Genomic DNA, 23,017 nt, shown 5'->3' with positions numbered 1-23,017 from the left:
TTGAACTGATTCCAAACTTTGGACACTTCTTTGGTCTCTTGTCTTAGCCCCTTACGCTCTTTTTTAATTTTGTAATCGGTCTTCATGGCACGTGTCGCAAGCAGCGTCAGCCTGGTGTGCGACAGTAATAATCCTCCGTGCGGAAACACTGGGAGCGATACAACGTTGGTAACATTAATTAAATGAAGCTTTGAGGCAAATCATTTTGCATTGAGGATTTTATTTTAGTAATCGAATTATTCGAGTTACTCGAGGAATCGTTTCAGCCGTAGTTTGAATTGTGAAACCGTATATTTGTTTGTGTGAATAAAGATGAATTCTGTATCCTTGTCTTGTGTGTGCTCTTTGGCCAGCTTGGGTTAATTGAGGCAATGTTACATTAAAAGCTATGGGTAAATGCTCCAGTTGCTCCCATGGACCTGCTCATCTCTAAAGACTGTTGACTGCCACACATTTTGAATTAGTTTTATTAAAAACTGCATGTCTTTGAAGTAGGGAAAGAAATTTAACTGGTGTTTCTCCTCTTTCTCTCCTTTCTTTAGGAACGCACCAGGTCATTTGACAGCTTCAACATGAACACACTGGAGAGCTCCCTGATCGACATCATGAGGGCCGAGCAGGACACCCTGAAAGGTGAAGATCAAAAACATGAAACACTAAGCAGACAACTAGCTATACTACCATGTTCACTCTGTTAACAGCAGAGACGTAGTGCATAGAGGCTTACATAATGACATGACGTGGACAATACAAAATTATTTATAATAATTTAAAAATGATTAATATCTAATCAATTATAGTATTTCATTAATTCTGAATATCCATACATAGCATGTAGTTTTCTTTTTTTCTTTTATATTTTTTTTAAAGATTATTTTTTGTGAGAAAGGGGAGATAGAGGGCGAAGACATGCAGGAAATCGTCACAGGTCGGACTCGAATCCCGGACCTCTGCGTCGAGGCACAAACCTCTCAGTACATGTGTGCCCCCTCTACCCACTGAACCAACCCGGCCACCGTAGCATGTAGTTTTGAATAGGAAATAAACAACATGAGTTTGTACTTACTTATTTTCCGGCTTTAGCTGTCCTTCTCGAGTTGTATTTTTAGCACGTTTGATGCACATTTGACATATTTCCATACATGGTTGGCGCACAATATTTATTCATGGTATGTGTCAACTCTTTTAACTTAGTTTCAAAATATAAATTGAAAGCTCCAAAATAATGATTAAGCCTCCAAACATGTTGTCAAGCACCCTAAATAGATGTTAGTGTTATGGCAACATATGCTATAATAAAATTAATTACTCTCATAAATTAACATCAAATATATGTGATAAAGATAAAAATAAGTGTGTGTCAATATTGTATTTCATTGGCCAAGCATCCGTTAGGAGTGTTGCACTTCAGGGTAGAGCTGATAACTGCTCACACACACTTATTCACAACTAAACACCCCTTCTTAACAGAAGTTTCACTTCCTCCACAGATCAGATGTTTACACTGCTTTTGTCTGCTTTTAGTGTTGTGATCAACAATAACATGAGAGGTCAGTTCACATCTTCCTCTTCATTTTCTCTCCTTCCCACGCTGAATTAAAAAGAAAAAAAGGTTTTCTCACTTTTAAAGAAAATTCAGTGCAATGAATCTGACCTCTTTTTTTTTTCATGCATTTTAAGAAGGCGACAGAGAGAATACAGGGCTGATGGAAGCTTAGGCTTTGTATTTAAGAGCGGATTTATGAGAGAGATGATCTGAACTGAAGTTGTTGGCCATCATTAGTTTCTAAGCTGCAGAACCTCCCATTTTGAAGGATGATAACATTTTTCCAAACACATTCCACACAGGTGTTTCTGTCCAAACAGTCTGGACCATTTGTGATAGACACAAATGCACACTTCTGTTACCTGTAGTATGTATTTGTGGTTGTTTATCTATTAATGTCAGGTCAAATCAGAATGCACATATTTTCCACATTTTATTTCTGGGTCAGTGTAAATCCATGTATTCCTGGTCTTTGAAACTTTACAGTATATGGATTTGATTATTACCGTTGGGAATTTCTACACCTTTGCATACACTCAGTTGCCAGTTTGTTTGGTATACCTAACTAAAAGTGATGCAGTAGTATACAACAGTCCTGCAATAAACCCAACCTTTTTGAAGGTTATAATGTTGATTCAACTTTCTGAGGTGGCTGAAATGTATTACTCGAAACTGAGAGGTGCTGCTGTTATTTACAGTAGCCTACCTTCCTCGATAATGAATTGAAATTATTATAATAATAGAAAGAGGCACAACTAACTAAAACTAGTTTATAAACTACTCACTAGTTAATAAACTGGCAAGTGAGTACATATTATATACATTACAAAGCAGGAACTTGTTATTTTCTGAAAAAGAGATTCATCAGAAATTGGACTCTAATGGGACCTCCTCGACTCTACTCGCCTTTTTTGGTTTTCCATTACAAAAAAAAGTACCTGGTACTAGCTAACAGGTACTTTTTTTAGTATCATCTCAGTCAAGGTTCCAAGTGAGCTGAGGTGATAGCAAAAGGTGACGTGAAAACCTGCAGACTACTGATTGGTCAGAGAGAATCGTCACTAATCACTGTGTCATCAATGCTAGCGACAGACGGGGGTTGTCGTGAACAAACCCGCCATTTTTTAAATAGTTTAGCCAGCAGTGTTTTTTTTTATTTTTTTGCTGCCTCCAGCTTCTTTTGAAACAAAACTTGTCTTCTGGCTGTGGCAACAGCCACATTCCGAGAATCAAAGACAACACACCTTCGACATTCTGAGTGTGTGTCGCGTTAGGTCACGGCAGTTTCCTGTGGCGTCGCTATGACGACCAGCCATGCTCGCCTCACGCATGAGGCGGTACTAAATCTGCAATGGAAAATGGAGGACAGGGCACTGCGGTCGAGCAGAGCTAATAGAGCTGGTACTAGCAGTGGGTAAGGGCCATAACTGACTAGGTTTATTGATGAATAGAGACTCAGCAACGTCTGTTATGGGCTGAATGGTGTTAGGCAACATTGGTCAATGGTAACCCAGAAATTGGTTATTGAATACAGGCAATACTGTGGCAAATATTAGCCGTTGGTCGAGAAGGAGTAGCTTGTGGTAGTAGTTTTGGTAATGATCATTGTTCAAAAGGAAACGCCTTGGATTTTTCCAGGCTTTAGTTGAGTTTAAAGGATTTGGGTGTGGAGTTTAAATTGTCAGCCACAGTTCTTAGTAGTTTATCCAACCGCAAGGCTTAATGTTAGACAACGACTACTTCACAACCATCTTTTCTTTTTACGTCATCACAGTCTAATGGGCAGAGTACGGAAAATGGAATAACGTAGGTTTTTTTGTATGAGATTAAAGCTCAGTACAAATATCTCAAAATGCCAGTAACAATGTGATGTTTTCCTTTTCTAGTCTGCATGTACAGTTTGTCTTATCTTTGTACCTTTTAAATGTTACTTTGCAGAAAAGGAAAATCAAACATAGTACCCACATTACGCCTTGTCCCTGGTTTAATCTTATTGAATGTATATATTCCCCAAAGTTCTACAAAAAAAAAAGGCGCAGCCATGTAAAACACGCATTCATACCAGTTGCACTACCAGAACAACAAGATGTGTGAAAACTCTGAGCTCCAGACACTTCACTATCACCTTGTATGTATTTTAGCCTCACACCCACTGGGCTCAGCCACATCCAGCTGTGATCTAATGTTCTGCTGTCAAACCTTAGTAAATCTTCCCTCAATATAAGAGAAGAAGACTGGAAGGTTACCTCATTAGCCACATTTTGGTGTCTTAGCTCCAGCCATGCTGGCACAGATTCCTGCGACTAGATTAGATCCAAGAACTTGGCACCTGAAGACCAAACAAGTTTTCTTCTAAAGTAAAAAACCTCTTATCTTATGCTGCATTAGGGTTGAAACCATGCAGGGTTTTGAAATGATGAAGTATTGACCCAAACTTAGTTTAATAGTTGAATGTGAAGACTTTGTCCTTTTTTTCCCTCACGGCTCTGTTTTAGGTTGAGGAAAGATAGACTTGTCTGGCAGTGTTTATATGTGATACAGCAACTTCTTCTGTCATTTCAGTTAATTCTATGCTTTGTCCAATAGTATCACCACACATTTACCTTTCTTTCCTCTTATTTTACCTCATTTTTCTTCAGCCGTCCTCTTCAGATATGTTCTTATACAGTGCCCCATTCTTGATTGCTTTCACATGATGCATCACACCATATCTCATCCTGTACTCCTTATCTTTTTTTATTTTCATCTTTTAGCCCTTGGCCTTTTACAAAATATTATTCTGTTTATTCCTTGTTTTCATAATTATAGTCCAGGCTTGTACACTGCTGTGCCAAGTGTAGCAGTGACTTAAGTGAGTCCTTTCCTTTTCCCTCACAGCGAAGTAAAAAGAAAAACATAATTACAGCACATTTTCTTTAAACACTGACTCTTCTCCAGGCCAACTGTCCCTCGCTCCCTCCTGCTCTCTGTCACATGCATACATACGTACATACAAGCATGCACACACAAATATAATAAACACAGACAGCATGCGTACACAAGTACATTTTAGATACACGTAAGCAGAGCACAAATTTATCATTCCAGCAGAACATATTGAACAAAGTGCAATGAAGGAAGGGAACAGGCGAGACAAAATGTCTACAGTAGAAGTGGCTTTGAATCGCTTCCAGCATTGTCCTGACTGACAGAAAGGATCTCTCTGTTCAGCCAACACACACACACACACACACACACACACACACACACACACACACACACACACACACACACACACACACACACACACACACGTATGTGCTTAAACTGGTACTGGACTGTACACAGCCAGCAGCTTGCAAATGAGGTTCACAGAGCGGGCACAACCCTACAGACACACTGGGATGTGGTGTGCTTACGTGCCTGCACATTTGCTCCTTAGAGACTATTAAAGGCTCTTAAAATCCAATATGACGGGTTGTGCTCAGATGGACTTTGATTTTGGGTGGTTCACCTATCAGCACATATATATTACTCAGCTAAATTACAGAGGGAGATAAACTGTTGAATTCTGCCGTGCAGTCTAGAGGAATTGAGCTTGTCTGCGTAATCTGGTTTTGGTTGGCACCTCTAATTTTATTTTGATTAAACTGAGCGTTTTATTGAATAAGTGAACTTGTATTTTAATGCGGACAACGTAATGCCATGTATGTATAGTAGCTCCACGGGTGGTCCGTCCTGGTTTCTGTGGTCTAGTTCTGTTTTATGCACCACATTTACTGAGGACTGTGGGGCTCAATAGGCGAGGTGTGGGGGAGGGGCCAGCAGATTTCCTTGTGACCGAGGCATCGGAATGCACCAATCACAGGGCGGTCTGTACCAATACAACAATGGTTGTACTATTTCTGCCCTTTCATCTCATTATCCCTCTGCAGCAAGCGGGCCTTGCATAACTTTGAAGCTTGTTTGGCATCATAACATGTATTTGTGTGTGTGTGTGTGTGTGTGTGTGTGTGTGTGTGTGTGTGTGTGTGTGTGTGTGTGTGATGGGCCTGGCAAATAGCTCAATGTAAAATGTATGATATGAGGCTCAGAGAAAGCAGGAGAGAGGCACACATAGGGAAATGGAGGTTGATGAGAGAGATGGTTGGTGTCCCACAGATGTAGTCTCCAATGAGATTGATGTGACAGCAACACTCAGTGCTCTCATATCTGTTCTAGCCACAGCCTATTCCGTATGAACGTTGCTATTGAAAATTGGCTTTTCAGACAGTTCATTATGCTCTTCTGTACAAATCTGCTTATTCGAATGTCCTACGTTGTGTGCAGAATTGTTCAAATATTGCCCATCAGCAAAGTAAATCTCTGCACTAAAAACTGCTTAACTAATAGTGGTGTTAGTTTTCCTCAGATTGTTTGTCTATAAGTTTTGTGGCTGCCATTTTGTGATTTGTACATTTTTATAGATATGTTTCTGTTAAATCTGTTAAATTTGTAAAAAATAAAATAGGCCTTAATTAATAGGATATTATGTGGATACTATAGAGTCATCAAAATAGAAACTCCTATACTGAAACAGATTTTTGTTTAGAATAATGAATCATAGCATAAAACAATGACCTGATATATTCAGCCCTACTCCATTCGTAGAAAGACTGACATAACGTCAAAACTTCTGGATTCCCTTTAATGATTTTAAAGATTCCTCCGTGTGTCACATTTTCTTGATATGTAGGCCCCATCATGTTAAATATTTCTATTCTGTGTATCCCTGTGCAGGTCGTCTGGGGTTCCCCCATCCAGGAGGAGACAACCCTCTGCCCCTCAATGGTACGTATGGCAAACTAATTAGTTTTTGAAGGGCCCACTAACGCTGCAAATCAGGGATTAAAATCCTAACTCATAAGGGAGTTTCTGTGCAAAATTGTATACATAATTTGTTTGACAAATTACATGAAAAATGATATCATTTAAAACATAATTTGATGAAATGTCAAAAATTCCTCAATCTATATGCAAACACCTGGCAGGCTAAATGAAACAAAGCAAGATCATTTTTAGTTTCTGTACTAAAGTCATGCTCCCTCAGGTAAATCATGAGGGACATACATAAAGTATGATTCAACCAATTTTAGTGACTTCTGTGACTATCACTTTGTCTTTGTTACATCTTTGTGTAGGTGACACTAATGGCGTTTTTCCATTACATGGTACCTACTCGCCTCGACTCTACTCGTCTTTTTTGGTTTTCCATTACGAAAAAAACCTCAGACATGAGGTGGTACTAAATCTGCAATGGAAAATGGAGAACGGGGCACTGCAGTAGAGTCGAATCAAGTCGAGCAGGTACCATGTAATGGAAAAACGCCATAAGTACTGCAGGTGGAAATATTTGGCTGGTGCCAGATAACCTTGAGTGTTTGTGTCTGGTGACTGTGAAGCCTTGTGTGCCCTTGCTTGCCTTTGTAATTAATCCAACCAAAAAGTTGTGTGTCTCTGCTCAGTTTCCCCCACTTGTAAATGTCAACATGAAACACAATTTCCACACTAGCCTCTTAAAAATAGTTTTAACCAATAAGCATTTCTGTTGATGACCGTTCACCTAGTTAAGAACTTCTGTTGGGTCCTTTCCTTTCCTTTGACTGTTGATAAGTCACTCAAATAAATAGATAGATGAAGAGGGGGATAAAAAAAAATGGATATGGATAGAGAAGAATGGAAGAGGATGTAGTGGTTTTTGAAAATGGGAAAATAAGTGGATGGATTGAGGGATAGAATGGTATTCAAAAATAGCCTTAGCATGGGACTAGCGCCATGTGTGTTAGCTTAACTCTTAGTACCAAAGTTTTTTTTTGTCCTGTAAACAGCGTCTCTTTGAACAAAGGTCCCCCTGCCGGATGCAGACCAGGGATGTGGTTATGTGGTATGTGTGTATATAGGCCATGAAGCCTATAGTTTTGATGCAAAATGCAAGGCTCTTTTGTATTTACATTTTTTTATATACTCTACTCTAACATATATTCCTTCATGCTTGTGTTTCTTAAAAAATACAGATGCAGATTTATAGTTCATTCAATTTCTAGGTGCTGTAGTTTCCTCATATGGTCTTGTTGAACAGAAGAAAAAAATGCCTTTAAACTGTATATAAATAACTATGCCTCTCTCCAAGGGTTGAATAAAATCTGGCAAATCCCTTTGACATGCCGCAGTTTCCACAACAGCAGTTTAATATTCAGATACATCTCTTTTGCCCTTGCAAATTCTCATTCCCTTTATCATTGTGTAATTGTGTTGTTGTAATAGAATGTAAAACACGAGAGGCCAGTAGTTTCTTCACGAGATCACTGGGTCACATGGTGAGATCACATGGTCAGGAGCTGTCATCAAGCCCTGAGACAGATGGTGTCAGCGCATAGGCAGGATTCAGAGGTTGCACACCAGCTCTGTCTCTCTCTCTCTTTTTGTCTCATAAGCGTACACAGATTGCATTCCTCATTCTCTTGATCTCTCTCGCTCACTCTCATTTTCTCTCATCCCCACACAGTTTTATCAGCTTGTTTCTCCATCTCTTCCAATCTCACACACACACACACACACACACACACACACACACACACACACACACACACACACACACACACACACACACACACACACACACACACACACACACACACATCTTTTTATAGCATGCTCCACTCTCTTTCAATCTGCTTTCCTGTTTCTCTCTCTCTCTCTCTCTCTCTCTCTCTCTCTCTCTCTCTCTCTCTCTAGCTCTCTTTGACCTCCCTCCCCCAGAGTTAATGTCCATCTGGGTTGGAGAGTCCACTGAGGGAGCCAAGGATTATTGCTTGTGTGTCCTGGCCACGTCTTCATCCTCTCCATGTCCTTACAGTTTTAGATGGGTCCATGCTTCAATCTCCTCAGTGTCCACATTTTAATTTGTTTCACTTCAGCTCTGTGCAAAGAAACATTATGTCCCAGTGAGCGCATTAAAGTGAATGAGTAAAAAGAGCATCTTCTTGTTTACACATTACAGTGAATGGCATTGTTGGCTGATGGACTGGTTAGATGGGTTATACACATGTTTTAAGGTAGAAAAGAGAATTTGATTTCTGGCATGAATTACACAAAAGAAAATATAGCCAATATTACATGGTTACATATTCTCACATTCTCTACAGAATTATTTAAAATGTGAAACATCACTTTTTAAGGCAGCCTCCAGTCATCACAGCCATACATTGATTAATTTGTGCCCATTTAGTTTGAATGCTATCTGGTTTTTAGAAGGAACCATGATGCTTTCAAAAATAGAGTGGTTAACACTATTTTTTTCCTTCGATGTGTCTGTCTCTTGCGGTTGCCATGGTCAAACAAGTTTAACGTGATCAACTTGGGCGACAAAAGCAGATAGCCTTGCACCCGTATAACAGTTGCCCTCTCGCTCCTTGGTGCCACTGTTGCCTTCCTTGGACGCAGAGCTGCTATTGTGTTTACGTTGAAAACAATGGTGATTGCAACCGTAACCGCTCACTTTCATAGATACATTATGTTTAAAAGTCTAAAGCGTGACTGTAGGAGGGCAAATCACACATTGTGAAATGGCAGGCCATGACTTAACTAATGACCAAACTTGATGGTTGATGGTTACTCTGCTCTATTATTACTTCTGGCAGTTTCATTCTGTTTATTGTGGAGGTTAGCCACACTAGTGCCTCCTCTGCACTGCAACAGACTCTAACAAAACCCCTGCCACTGGGAACGCTAAGATTATAGTGACATACTTGATGCATTTCGGTCTTGTTTTTGTCAGTGGGACTGCACCGAATCTGCTGTTGTGTCTGCTATCAGAATTGTACAAGATCTTGTGCAATTATAATGCAGATATTTGTGGGTTTCTCTGGACTATCTTATCCATGTCCCTGATTACCAGTGGTGTGCCTCAAGGTTCAGTCCTTGGACAATTTCTTCTTTTCCTTTATAAGATTCTTGGTCATAATCAGAATGAAGGAAATCGCCATTGTTACGCACGATATTACACAGTTGTACTGTTCAGTCAAGTTGCACAACTGTTTAACCTCTGTTGCCTTGTTTTCATGTTGTAATCCTGATGCCTGTATTTACTTGTTACTGTTCTGTTGCTATAGGATTCATGTAATCTTTGTTACTGATGTACTGATCTGTCCTTTGGATTTTGTCTTTTATCCTTTTTATTGATAATGAAGCACATTGCATATTCATTTTGAAAGTACTGCATAAATAGCCAGGTGACAAGTGTCCACTCGGAAACATGTAAAACATCTTTATCCTTTTTCAAAATACAGTGAGATAAAATCATTGTGTCAACATGATCAAGCTACAAGTCGTTACCTTCTTTCACTGAAGTGTTTGTCTACAGGCCTTCAAAATATCGACTTGTGCTTAAACTTTATAGTCTAGTGTCGGTACAGTGGTATTATAATAGTTCCACAGGCTAATTATAATTTACAGCTGATTGATAAAATAGAGGGCGGAGAGACAATGAATAATCTCTTCATTGTCATGAAGCACCTGGCACTTTTGTTACATGGTTTGGTACATGTATTATGCATCTTTTGTAATCACCCTCTTCTTTGATTTGTCCTTATTCCACATGCAGCCAGGAATTATAACAGGAGACGAGGTAAAATATAATCATGGGTATATTATGTCACTTTTCCTGCATAAATAAAACTCTAGGTCTCAATATTTTGACTGACTTTGTGATGTCAAGCCATGCTGTGATTTTATTGGTTATAGGGTGTTGGTTGTTAAATGAATGCCATGTAAACGTTTTGGAATGACTCTGCGCTTTGTACCCGTACAGTAAAGTGACATGTTTGTCTGCATGATTGTGAAGTGTCGAGCCTTGCCATCAGCTTGTGAAGTGATCTTATGCTTCTTTCGTCCTTTAGTGCGTGTTTCTCTTGTTATGCTTGACTCTGCTTGCTTTTTTTCTTCTTCTCATTTTCACACACATTTAGTGAGATTGTTTAGTCAGACAATAGTTGCTATTGTCACATTTAGCTGAAAGTTGATGAGGCACAGAGACACACCAAGTGTAGTATGCGATTTACACACACTGCAACAGAAGCATGGCCAGGCGCCATGGCACACACACACACACACACACACACACACACACACACACACACACACACACACACACACACACACACACGCGCGCGCACAGCACATACTATAAGCTGAGGCTAACTGTCTTGCATAAATCTTCATTAAACAGCCCCGTGGCAGGTTGTATAGGAGGAGGAATAGGCCAGGGAGGACTTAGTCTCTAAAACACATACACAAACATGCACAGTCCACTGTGAAACCTGCTCACTGAGAGGACTTCTGTGTTTGTTGCATGCACGTTCAGTCCTTCATTGACGTTACAGTTGCTGGCAGTGTGTGAGTCAAGGCAACTGATTGTGTGACATTCTGTACATTTCTTATGTTTATTTCTCCTAATTTTGATTAAACAGTCATACAGTTATTTTTAGCTTGAGCTGAGTCCCTACTAACCTTTATGTGCTGCATGTTACCCTTCTCTCCTAACAACAACAACAACAACAACCACTACTACTACTACTATACTACTACATATAATGTACTACTTTTACATAATAGTAGTCTGAGGTTTGAACACATTTGCAGGGTCTAGGAAAAGGGGTCTAGAAAAATACCTGCAAAGTTTCACTCCCGTCCGTGGCTATTAAAGTCCCAAAGTGCCCAAGGAAATAGAAGTATTTTGTAATGCATCCCTAGTCATGTGCATTGCATGCTACTAATGATAAGTGATGTCAGATCAAGACCTAAAGAAATACTTTGCTTATTCCCCCTCCACCCAGCGCCAGGTGGTCTATTCAGTGAAAGAGAAACGAAAAATGTCATGTACAGTTGTCCTTGCTGCCCAAGTGTTTTACCATGACAACGACCCCAAAGAAATAAACTCCTCTTCTTCTTCTTTTCTCTCTCTCTCTCTCTCTCTCTCTCTCTCTCTCTCTCTCTCTCTCTCTCTCTCTCTCTCAGGCCACTCCTCTCTCTTCCCCATGGAGGATGGTTTCCCTGACGATGAGCGTGGTGATCAGGGTCTTGCAGGCCTGGGCTCTCCACACTGCTTTCCACACCAGAATGGAGAGCGGGTCGAACGCTACTCACGTAAGGTCTTTGTGGGAGGATTGCCCCCGGACATAGATGAAGGTAAGTAGTTACATTAAAGCTATAGTGCGTAGTTTCTTGCGTGCGTAGTTACTGTCGACGCATCCACATGACGCCATGAAGCGTACAGTGATCTTGCACCATAATACGTTACAAAACCCATCACAAACCTGTTCAAGAGCAGTAAGGCGACATCCGGGTCTCACCTCAGTCCCTTTTCTTCTCCTACTAGGAAAAGCCACACTAATGGTCATCCGTGTTTGTCTTCTCCGTCTGTCACTTTCTTTTTTGGATTTTAGTCCCTCTGCTGAACATGTAGGTCTTTTCTTTTCTGAAAAGCTGAACGCTGCTGTTTCCTTTTCTCTGCGGTGACGTAAAACGCATCGCTCGAGCTGCTGCGCGCGAAGGTCGCCGGACTACACCATTTTGTAAACATAGCCATACTGAGAAATACAGAGAGAATTTTGTGGAGCTGAAAGGCTTAATTAGCTTTGTATCAACTCAATTGGCAATGGCTTGAATGTAACGGATGATTATTATAAAATAGTCACGCACTTTAGCTTTAAGATCAAAAGGATTTAATTTCTGGCCATTATTGGTTATGATTGAAACTCAGAAGATAGGAAACTTAAGGGCAAGGTACACCATACCATAATATTAGAAAATTACACCTGAAACACAAGCATCATACTGTTTATTGATGATACTTTCTATTAGGTCTGTCAAACGATTAAATCTTCTTAATCGCGATTAATCGTTGAATTTCTATAGTTAATCGTGATTAATCACATGTTTTATCACATGATTAAAATTCTATGTTTTTAAGTACATATTAACAATGGAAAGCAATTCTTACCAGTGTATCTTGATTGGGAATCAAATGAATGCAAAGAAAATTACTTGATGAACTTGATTTTAAGATTTGTAATTGTTTATTATATATTTAATCACACATTTGAATCTAGAGTCAATATTAGGGTTGGGTATTGTTTGGTTTGGATACCGGTGCTAAAGCGGTACTTTTAAAACGGTACCGGTGCCTTAACGGTGCTGAACCCGTACTTTTAAGAAAGTAAAAAAAAAAAGAAGGGTACTAAACAGTTGGCAACATTAAAGAACGGCTTGTTTATTGCTAAGGCCATATGGTCAAAATTAAATGTTTAATAATAATGTAATCACTACAATAACTTATTTCACTAGTAAATAGCTGTTGAATGACAAAAACAACCACCAGATGGGAAAAGGGCATTTAACAACAACTTTGAATGCACCACAAGGCTGTAAATGACCAGTTTCATTGAGCGCACAGTCTGTGTTTTTCCGACAACGGCAGCTGCATCCCGGTGTTGAATCCTCTACAGTGAAATACAGTCACACATTGTAACTGTGTTTAATCCAGCTACTAGCTAGCGGTAGGCTAACGTTAGCTGCTGTTGAGTATAGTGTTAACTAGCGTCACGTGCAGCGATGTTTCTGTTGCCTGTAACGTCTGTTTCAGAGCATCAGAAAGTGCGAACATATCAGTGGCACCAGAATGAGGCACGAAAATCGGCGTTGCTATTCCTGCAGCAGCAGGATGTGTTACGAGGAAGTACGGCAAAATAGTAGCCTGTTAGGCACGACGCAAAGCCGAGTGAAGTGAAAATAAATTAATAAATGGCGGCATGCGATTAATACGATTTTAAAAAAAAAAAAAAAAAAAAAAAAAAAAAAAATTTAATGCATTATGCTCGGCCCTTAATCACATCGCGATTAACGCGTTAATGCTGACAGCCCTACTTTCTATACTATACTATACAGTGACATCTGAGGCAGGACTTTTCCTGTAAATCTTCAGTGTTTTCTTTAAAAAAAATCCTGCAAACTGCCAATGAACATGCATTCTGTGTGCTTAATTTCAGATGAGATAACAGCCAGTTTCCGGCGTTTTGGACACTTGTTTGTGGACTGGCCTCACAAAGCAGAGAGCAAATCCTATTTTCCACCCAAAGGTTTGTTAAATTCTTCATTCTGTGCTGTTTTGTCCCGCAGTTGTTTACTGTTTTTGTTCAGGTAGCTGTAATACCCTTTTCGACATCCAATTTATTACTACAACAGATAGGTTACAGTTATTGCTTCAGTTTCTTTGTGTTTCTGTGTGAGGAAAAAAAACTGATGTTTTTCGGTAACTGATTTTAGTATTCTTCAGTGTTAGCCTTGTATCTGTGCACTACCTCTATTCATATCTGTGCAGTCTGGTTTTGTCTATTATCTGAAGCATGTTGTAACCATGTGTGGACTGTTTGTCTGTTTGGTTGTTTGTTTGTTTGTTTGTTTGTTTGTCTGTTTGTAAAAGCTCATGCCTGCCTGCTGTGAATGCAGAATGTCTTTTTCAGTCAAAGTAATCATCTTTGTTAATACATTGTGTCCCCAGCAGCATGAATAACCCTGCTGTACTTTGTGTAGGCTATGCCTTCCTGCTGTTTCAAGATGAGAGCTCGGTGCAGGCTTTGATCGATGCCTGCATCGAAGAGGACGGCAAGCTGTACCTCTGTGTGTCCAGCCCCACCATCAAAGACAAGCCGGTCAGTGGGAACACACACACGCACAAACACACCCATCTGCTCAAATCTCTCGCTGTGTCCACTAAACTCAGAGAAAACTTGCGGTTATGACTTTTACTTGACTTTACAACCAGCTTGTACTGAACTAACTGCTTAGTGCTGAAACCTGTTGGTTTTGTGTGCAACAGGTTCAGATCCGGCCCTGGAACTTGAATGACAGCGATTTTGTGATGGATGGATCTCAGCCTCTGGACCCGAGGAAAACCATCTTTGTGGGAGGTGTCCCTCGTCCGCTCCGTGCAGGTATCCTTGATTGTTTGTCTTTTTATATAAGATTATTTTCACTTACATTTGAAGTAAGTATTGTGCATACGGCTTGAATCCCATGTGTTTGCTAATGTCTCATTCCCATATTTTTCTGTGTATTCAAGGCCTGTTATCTAAGGCCTTGAATACATTTTCAATCCATCTCTGCATTTAATCCTTTTGCATATGTTTATACTGTAAATCACAAAGTAGCCGTACTTCATTTCTCATGCTTCATTTCATCCCAATCTTTGAAATGCCAGCTGTAAACATAATTCTCCTTTTTGTAAGACACTGCAATGTGATCAGCTTGTGTTTATAATAAACATTAGACCTGCTAGAGGCTAGAGCAAGAGTCTTTGTACTGCTGAAATCGGCTTTGACCTATACTGGTCCCGTCAGGAAGTACCCTTTGTGGCACGCTGTGCTGTGTAGAATATTAAATTCCTCTTTATCCTGTTAGCAATGTTATGTGCACTGTGTGTTCATGTTTTCTGCACCGCTGGTAGCTGTGTTTTAGACTTCTGTGATGTAGTTGTGGATATGACCAAGGTCATAAGGCCCTACTGTGGTGCATTACATGTTTTATGACCCTGTGTAATATTTGGATCAAAATTTACATGTATAAAATCTACAATCTGCCATTTGAGTTTTTATGTTCTAACTAGTAAAGCTGCCTTGTAAATTTGTAAGGTCATCTCCCCCCAATTTGCATATTTGTTAAGAAAAACACAAAGAAAATAAACTTATTGGGATTTACTGCAGCCATTTTAGCTGACACTACTCTTATATTTGCCCCATCAAACTCTGCTGAACTTTAATCCTGTGTGTGTGTGTGTGTGTGTGTGTGTGTGTGTGTGTGTGTGTGTGTGGTTGCTGGATTTTGCCAAAATGTTTATTATTGTGTCTTTTGCTTCCATGCGTCAAACTTGTTTTTGTGAATATTTTGTTCAGCTAGTTCAATGTGTCTTTTTTCCCTCTTTGCAGTGGAGCTGGCCATGATCATGGATCGCCTGTATGGCGGAGTTTGCTACGCTGGCATCGACACAGACCCTGAGCTGAAGTACCCCAAGGGAGCAGGGCGGGTCGCCTTCTCTAATCAGCAGAGCTACATTGCTGCTATCAGTGCTCGCTTTGTACAGCTGCAGCATGGAGAAATCGATAAACGGGTGAGTGAAAAGAAAAGAGAGCTCAGTGTTTTTCAGTTTCCCCTCCGGCTGCCTTCTTTCTTTCTTCATTTGTCACCCCACACACTTTCTGTTTGGTTTCTCTCAAACTCTCCTCGCCATGGCCCGTTTTCTGAGTTGTGCTTAAGGAGAGACATTTTTTTACTGGATTTTTTTATTAGGAGTGAAAAATACAGCACTATATACAGAATGCGTTTGCTTATTAGTAGTTAATGTGTAGTAGAGAAACACATTTGGCATAATTGTTTATGCATTTTAGAAGATAAGTGCAAGTGGCAACACTTGTCCTGACTCCAAGCTTCAAAAAGGGATTTCCACTCTAATTCAAAATTACATTCAACCAAAATGTCTACCGTAGAGTGAGAGCACAGAACAGTGTCAAAAAGACTGTTGTTAGATTTACATCAAATCCAACATAAACAATGTATCTTCCTTTAGTTTCACAGTACAGGTTCAAATGGTTCTTTATAGCAATGCCTTGTTAACAATTACTGTGAAGTAAAAAACAAAAAAACCCCGGAACAGAATATTCCAGTGCAGATTTAATTAACAGAGTTACAGGCAGGGGGAGGGTGGTTATTAAGAATAGTGATGATGTTAAATGGGTTTAGGTTTCTTGATTTTTAGATGTAATGGCAGATTATTCCATGACACCACTGCAGTTAACATTAAACACTGGCTGTTTTGTTCAAGTCATAAACTTCTGTTCTGCAAAAAAACAATCCATAATGCACTGTACTGTAGGTTATGTCTTTACAGTCACTTCCCCAGTGTACAGTTTTAAGCTAAGGCTATCAATGACTTACCCACTGTTGTCAGCAGCCAAGGAATTACAGTAACACAGTTTACAGTGGCCGCTAACTTGACTCAAATATTATTCACATTTGCACAATAGAGGTGAGTGAACTAGATAACGTGAGCAGAAATCCAACAGAAATATCTAGTGAAAAGGTAACATCACAGTATAAAATACTGGAATAATAGCACGCTGCTTTCTCATTTGCATAATTGCTGTGCAAAATTTGTAGACGGAGTGCCTCAGTGACAGTCACTTGCTAATAGCCCAATCTCTCATCACTGAGCAGTTGGAAAAGCAAGTGAAAGGTGTACAGTAGGGCTGGAAAAGTGAGTTTGAAAATCACAAATTTCAACATTTGGAGCCTGCTAACTGGCTGGAACTTCTTGTTTCATTACTTCTTGCAATATTAAACTCCGCCACTAATAATGACAGCTACTATTAGTACCACTATTATTACGGTAATGCTGACCATAAATGGTGTCAAAAAAGGTTTGATTGGAAACCTAAAGGATTTTAATGAACCATACCAGTAGTATACTACCAGTTACTTTTCTGCAAGTTTGCTTAAAAACATCTGGCAGAGACAGGATTTATAAAGACACAGCAGTATGCAGACAAAGATATTGTAAAGGAAATGACATCGCTAAATTCAAATTATTCCCACCTCTGATTGCAGGTGGAAGTGAAGCCATACGTGCTGGATGACCAGCTGTGCGATGAGTGCCAGGGAACTCGCTGCGGCGGGAAGTTTGCACCATTCTTTTGCGCCAACGTCACCTGTCTGCAGTACTACTGCGAGTACTGCTGGGCGGCAATCCACTCACGCGCCGGACGAGAGTTTCACAAACCCCTGGTGAAGGAAGGAGGCGACCGACCCCGTCACATCTCCTTCCGCTGGAACTGAGCGAATGGCAGAGGGGGAGAGGCAACAGGGGAACAGGAGGCCAGGTAGTGCAGGAGTCGCAAATCATTGTACAAATAAATGCACTTTTCTGTTGCTGGTTCCTTTTTGCTCTAATTTCACTGAACCTTTTTCTCATTTTTTTTTTTTAAGTTAAAATATACATATATATATATATATATATATATGAAGATAGAAAAGAAAAACTGGAATTATATCCAAATATGTCCAGCAAGGAAAAAAGATGTGTTACATAATTTTATTTATGCGTTTTTTTTTGAAATATTTTTATTAGTTGTCAAAAAAAATACATATATATATAGGAATGTTTGAGGTGTGATATGGTACTCTGCTATTCAATTAGCATTTATTTTTTTCTAAACAACAATCTAACAATTTCATACAAGAGGCCCCAAAACAATACACTTCATTTGACATTTGATTGACTTCTTTTGTAGCAGAGCTATTGCTTTTCGTTTTGTATTGAGTCTCCCGAGCAAATGCTGTTGCAACAGCATATCATTGGCTATTTATTTCTGAGAGGTGTGATTAAGTTCTCTATTGATACAAGAGGCTCCAGAGCAAATGTGAATTGAAAAAGGTGTTGCTAAAGAAGAGTGCACTTATTTCCAATTTTAAAGAGTGCAGATACAGTATATGAGACCCTTATTGGTTAACCAAAGCTGAATCTTGAATTAACTTTGAAGAACAGAGAGGGCCCACTGCAGAACGAAATGGATTCTTTTCCCTCCCATATCAAAATGTTTGAACCTCTCTTTTTATAATTTCAACCATCATACGAATATTTTGATGTAACTTGAAAATCGCAACAAAAAATTTAGCAACACATATTTGGGTTTTGATCTCCATTTTGACATGCAAAAACTAATACCTCAAACTCAGCTGCTAATGTGCCGGATACAGTTAAAAAGAAAGGAAGAAGAAAAGCAAGAAAGAAAACAGTATCACCCGCTCATGTTCTCCTTTCCTAAGAACTGTAATCAAAGGGAAGTGATGCAACAGGCAGAGTGTGATTTGACTGGCACAGTTTTGTACTCACTTGCTTCATCACCTCCTTATTTTTGTAATTAAACCCAGGGTTGTGCTAGGGACAGAGCAGAGCATCGTACAGTATACAGTGTATTAGGGGAATGTATGGCGTAGGGAGGCCGAAGGACAGACAGACAGGCTTCCTGGTAAAGAGATAAGTGCAGCCCAACTCCCCCCTCCTCACGTTTGCCTGCAGCCTCTACTGCTAAGCTAGCAGCTAACAGAGGGTAGGGCCTCATTCATGGCTCAAACCCTGCTTTCTGTGTCAATACACAGCGGGGGTTTGGACCCGGATCTTTCAGGACTGAGGTTAGGGTAACTCCTCGAGAGAAGGCTGGTCAAGTGGCCACCTTTTTATTGCAGTTTCTACGGGACTACCACCAAACAGGAAATGCTTGTCCTTGTTAATTTTTTTTTTTTTTCTTTTTTTTTTTTAATGCATTTGTGCAATTCTCCCGTCTTTAATGAAAAAGTTCTACTTTGCATCCGAGAGTCAGCTACATTTAACGAAAGAAGCAATTAAAGTTTATCTGATTTCCCAATCGTCAGCACACATTTGAGTCATAGAGGGATCTGCCCTTTCGGCGAACCCTCTATCCTTTCTCCTGCCAAGCTAATCCAACTCAGCATCCAGTGTTTTTGAAGCATAAATGAAGATAGTCTCTGCAGTGTGCTCTACTACTACACACTTGTGACCCACATGCAGTTTGTTCTTGGTAACAGTCGTACCCAGTGGCTTTTGGGAACCAAAGATGGCTGTGCAGTAGTGGGTCATACTGTAGCTCATTTCTTATTTAGGTTTTTATTCTTATTTCTTTCTAATTTTTTTAAGGACGTTTTTTCATATATATTTTTTAAATTCTGTCACTTACCTACCCAGTTTTGCTTAACTGTCAAGCCCAGTAAACCAAAGATTGGCCTTGAACATAATAAATAAATAAATATATATATATATATATATATATATTTGACAGTGCCGTCAAAACCCATTAGAATACCAGTGGAAAAACAACAGGGCTTACACACACACACACACACACACACACACACACACACACACACACACACGCCCTCACACTCTCCATAGCTCAAAATGGAGGTGCACGCTGGTAGGCACTAGTTCTTCTTATCTCAAATAGGTCTGCTGGAAGTTTAAGTGCACATTCACACAGCAAAAGTAAAACTAATCCTCTCATTTGTTTGATGTTTTAAGTCACTCAGTGGTAACCTACTAGCTGAGTGGTAACCTACTAGCCGAGCATTTAAATATGTCAGGGAGTTAGTACAGAAACTTGATTATACACACTAGTGAGAAACGTATCCTCATATCGGCGTGGTGTCGTTGCACCAGTTTTGCACCCTGAACATTAGTTTTGTGGGTGTGGTGGGTGAGCATTTTAGAAGTTAAAACACTTTGTGAAGAATTTGCTGTTAAATGAGATTTAAAAAAAAAAAAAAAAAAAGATTATTTTATACATGGCCTGCTGATTTTTGGTACAGTGTTTTCTAGCTAAATTATTTTGTCATGCACATATAAACATTTATTATGCACTACTTTTCTAAATATTTTTTCTTTTTCCAACAGTCATTTTAGGCACATTTTTCACAAATGGGAAAACTCCTTTTTGCAATACCTCAATTTTTCACATTGTGAAAGGTAGCTTTTGTACTTTTGTTACTGAGAGATCTGCATATATGGAAATGTTCATTTTGAGAAAAAAAGTTGAGTGATTTCAATATATATTATTTTCAATTATGCTTTTTATACATTTCAGTGCTGAGGAAACTTTACAACTAAGTGCGCACTTGTGTTGATGCGACTTCAGATCTGCCGAGGAGAGACCAAAGTGTATTTCTCCCTTGGTCTTAGCTTTTCTTACACTAGATGTTTCCAGTCAATCTGGTCAATAACAGCATGGCGAGAATAAAAAAAACTAAAAAAAAAAAAGTTATAATTTGAAATTAATGTTAATGTCTCTAAACATGGCTATACTAGTTGGAAAATGGTAACTTCTGTCTTGGTTTCCTCTCCATAGATGGAGTATAACTTATTATAAGGAGAATGCAAAATTTGGTTCACGCTTAACGCTGAATCTCGTATCACAAGAATGGATGTTTGGTGTTTAGATATTTTAATATTTCAAAAAAAGTATATATATATTCTTGAACTTGCCAACTAGCACCTATTGTAATCCTTAGCATGCATGACAAAAAAAAAGAGAAAATGACAAGTACATGAATTAGCTATTAAAACTAATTGTTGTGGTGTGCACCAAATGTTTCTCAACTATTAAGTTGTTAAGGACACCCCAAACCCACTCTCACCCCCCCCCCCCCTCCCGTCTTCCCTCCCCACGTGTTGATCTCCTCGCTTCCCCATTCGCAGACCTCTGCAGGATGCACATGACAGAGAGATAAGACGAAAAACAAGACAGAAACTTAACTTTGAAATCGATTTGGCAGTGCAGGACTTTGAGCATCCTTATAGAACACTGTTTTAAAAGACTTGAGTACTCATCCCCGCAGTCTGTCGAGGTGGTCTTATATAGACCTATCTGGAGGAAGGGGAGCTTAAAGACTTGAATGTGGTAAATGTTGCAAGTTAACTTCAAGTTGTTATGTGCAATACTTCTTTTGAACCTTTTTCCAGATAAAGACTCTTTGCAATGTAATTCTTTAATGCCATTTTTAATTGCAGACATTTAATTAAAGAAGATGTTAATATGTTTTTCACAGTCATTTTCTACTGTTATTGTAATCCTTTTCATGCTGGTGTTTGTAAAAAAGAAAAGAAATCAAACTATTTGTACTAATATAAATAATTGAAGTTATTTTTAAAACATTTAAAGGTTTTGTGCTCATTTGCTCATTTTATTTTTTGTTTATTTTAAGCTACTGTGATTGATTGCATTGTAATTATTAGGTCAACAATGTATTTAGCTGTTTATTGGTATATTTTTAATTGGAATGTATAATTGATTTTTATAATTTTGATCAGATTTTTGTTATATTTTTGAGGTGAAGCTTTTAATATGTTAAAGTGTCTAGTTTTTACTAATTGCTATATTGTGCTCCACAATATATGGTTCACATTTTCTGAAGGAAAATAAATATTTAAATATTTGTCTGTTAACGATGTTACTTAATGGCAAGATTTCAATAGTTTTTAACTGTGTATGGGAAGGTTGATGTATTTATTAATAGCATTTTTTACTTAAGATATCACCTTAATTTTTATTGTCATTTCACTTTATAAGTTCCTATTTTTGTATTTTCCTTTCTAATTAAGTTATGTACTACGGATATGTCCATATTTCTAGGAGTTGGTCTGTAGAAGTGCTAGTGAAACGAAAAAGACAAATCTAATGTTATTTAATTGTTTGCAGCCAACTATTTATAACAGTATGCATAATTTTTAAATATTTGTAATGTGAAATGTTGAATGAAATAAATCTTAACTGTGATGAATATATGTGCTTGGTGTGTTTATTTATGTCAAGTCTTGGGACATTTGAAGCCATTATGGGATAGTCTCAATAACTAGGTGATCCTGTTATATTTGGTCACATCTTACTGTGTTGTAATCACAGTTTGGCTCTCATGTAGTTAAATATTATCATGTGTATGAACAGTCCATCCAAACAGTAACTTAACATCAGACTGAAAGGTAGTGCTTCACTGCCTTGTACCTCTGACCACACCCAGTAGTGTTGTTATTCTGTACTGACCACACCCTGGAGTACACTACATCACTGCAGCATTGAGGAGTTAAACTACTGAAGGTCAGCCGAAAATAAGATGTTCAGCTTGTGATTTTGCTCTTTAACAATAAAATCAACTTCACTGAGGTAGAAAATTAAATGTACAGAAACTTAGTTATACTATCAATTGATTCGGAACCCTTTTCTATGGTGTTAAATGCAGCAGACATTTAAATTATTTCCAGAAAAAATCCAGTAAAAGTGTCTTATGGACCGAAAAAACAAGAATCTATGACATGCCCCCTGAAGGAAAAGGCAGTCAAAGGAAGTAAACATTAACTTTGGTCAAGACATAAAAACACAAATCAACTGTCAGCTATGGGAAACGTTTGGAGTTGTCATTTGAGAGACAGATTAGTGAGATCTGAGAAGAGTAAGATATTAGCATTTTTTACTTTTGATAGGTGTTTTTTTTTTTATCAGTGCAGTTTTAGTTTATGTAGCATTTAGCTAGGATATCTACTTAGTTTCTATTTTTTTTTTCTTTTAGGTTGTTTTTGGATTGTATTAGCTTTGTATTCCAACATTGTTTGTAAATGCACTTATCCCAGGTGCAGTGTTTGCTGGCCATCAAAGAAATAGCACACCACTGGCTGTATGCCTTGGGGCGGATTGACTTTTTAATGGACTTAAATAGACTCAGATCGAGGGTCCAAAAAATCCAAAAAAACAAGATGAATGTCTTGTAAGACTTACTGGGCCATGTGTTGTTTTCTCAAAATACAGGAAAAACTGAACAAATTGTCTGATGGCTCAGTGACAC

General features: G+C 38.8%; 1 protein-coding gene across 5 annotated transcripts in view; it reads left to right on the top strand.

Annotated features, from left to right (window-relative positions):
- Positions 1-21,961, top strand: part of cpeb4b (cytoplasmic polyadenylation element binding protein 4b) — a 37,423-nt gene extending 15,462 nt beyond the window's left edge. For 2 of the 5 annotated variants that reach the window (XM_078265242.1, XM_078265241.1), the window contains exons 3-12: positions 543-633; positions 1,491-1,550; positions 6,305-6,355; positions 10,167-10,190; positions 11,579-11,749; positions 13,609-13,698; positions 14,153-14,271; positions 14,439-14,553; positions 15,544-15,725; positions 17,219-21,961. In XM_078265242.1, the coding sequence (XP_078121368.1) occupies positions 543-633; positions 1,491-1,550; positions 6,305-6,355; positions 10,167-10,190; positions 11,579-11,749; positions 13,609-13,698; positions 14,153-14,271; positions 14,439-14,553; positions 15,544-15,725; positions 17,219-17,446 (1,131 nt within the window). In that variant the 3' untranslated portion in view covers positions 17,447-21,961. The remainder of the gene's footprint in view (positions 1-542; positions 634-1,490; positions 1,551-6,304; positions 6,356-10,166; positions 10,191-11,578; positions 11,750-13,608; positions 13,699-14,152; positions 14,272-14,438; positions 14,554-15,543; positions 15,726-17,218) is intronic. The other 3 variants (XM_078265244.1, XM_078265243.1, XM_078265245.1) reach the window with 3 other exon arrangements.
- The last annotated feature ends 1,056 nt before the right edge of the window (positions 21,962-23,017 follow it).

Source organism: Sander vitreus, chromosome 13, assembly GCF_031162955.1.
Source record: "Sander vitreus isolate 19-12246 chromosome 13, sanVit1, whole genome shotgun sequence".
Taxonomy (NCBI): domain Eukaryota; kingdom Metazoa; phylum Chordata; class Actinopteri; order Perciformes; family Percidae; genus Sander; species Sander vitreus.
Note: the sequence above shows the minus strand (reverse complement) of the source record. Positions and strands in the feature narration are given on the sequence as shown.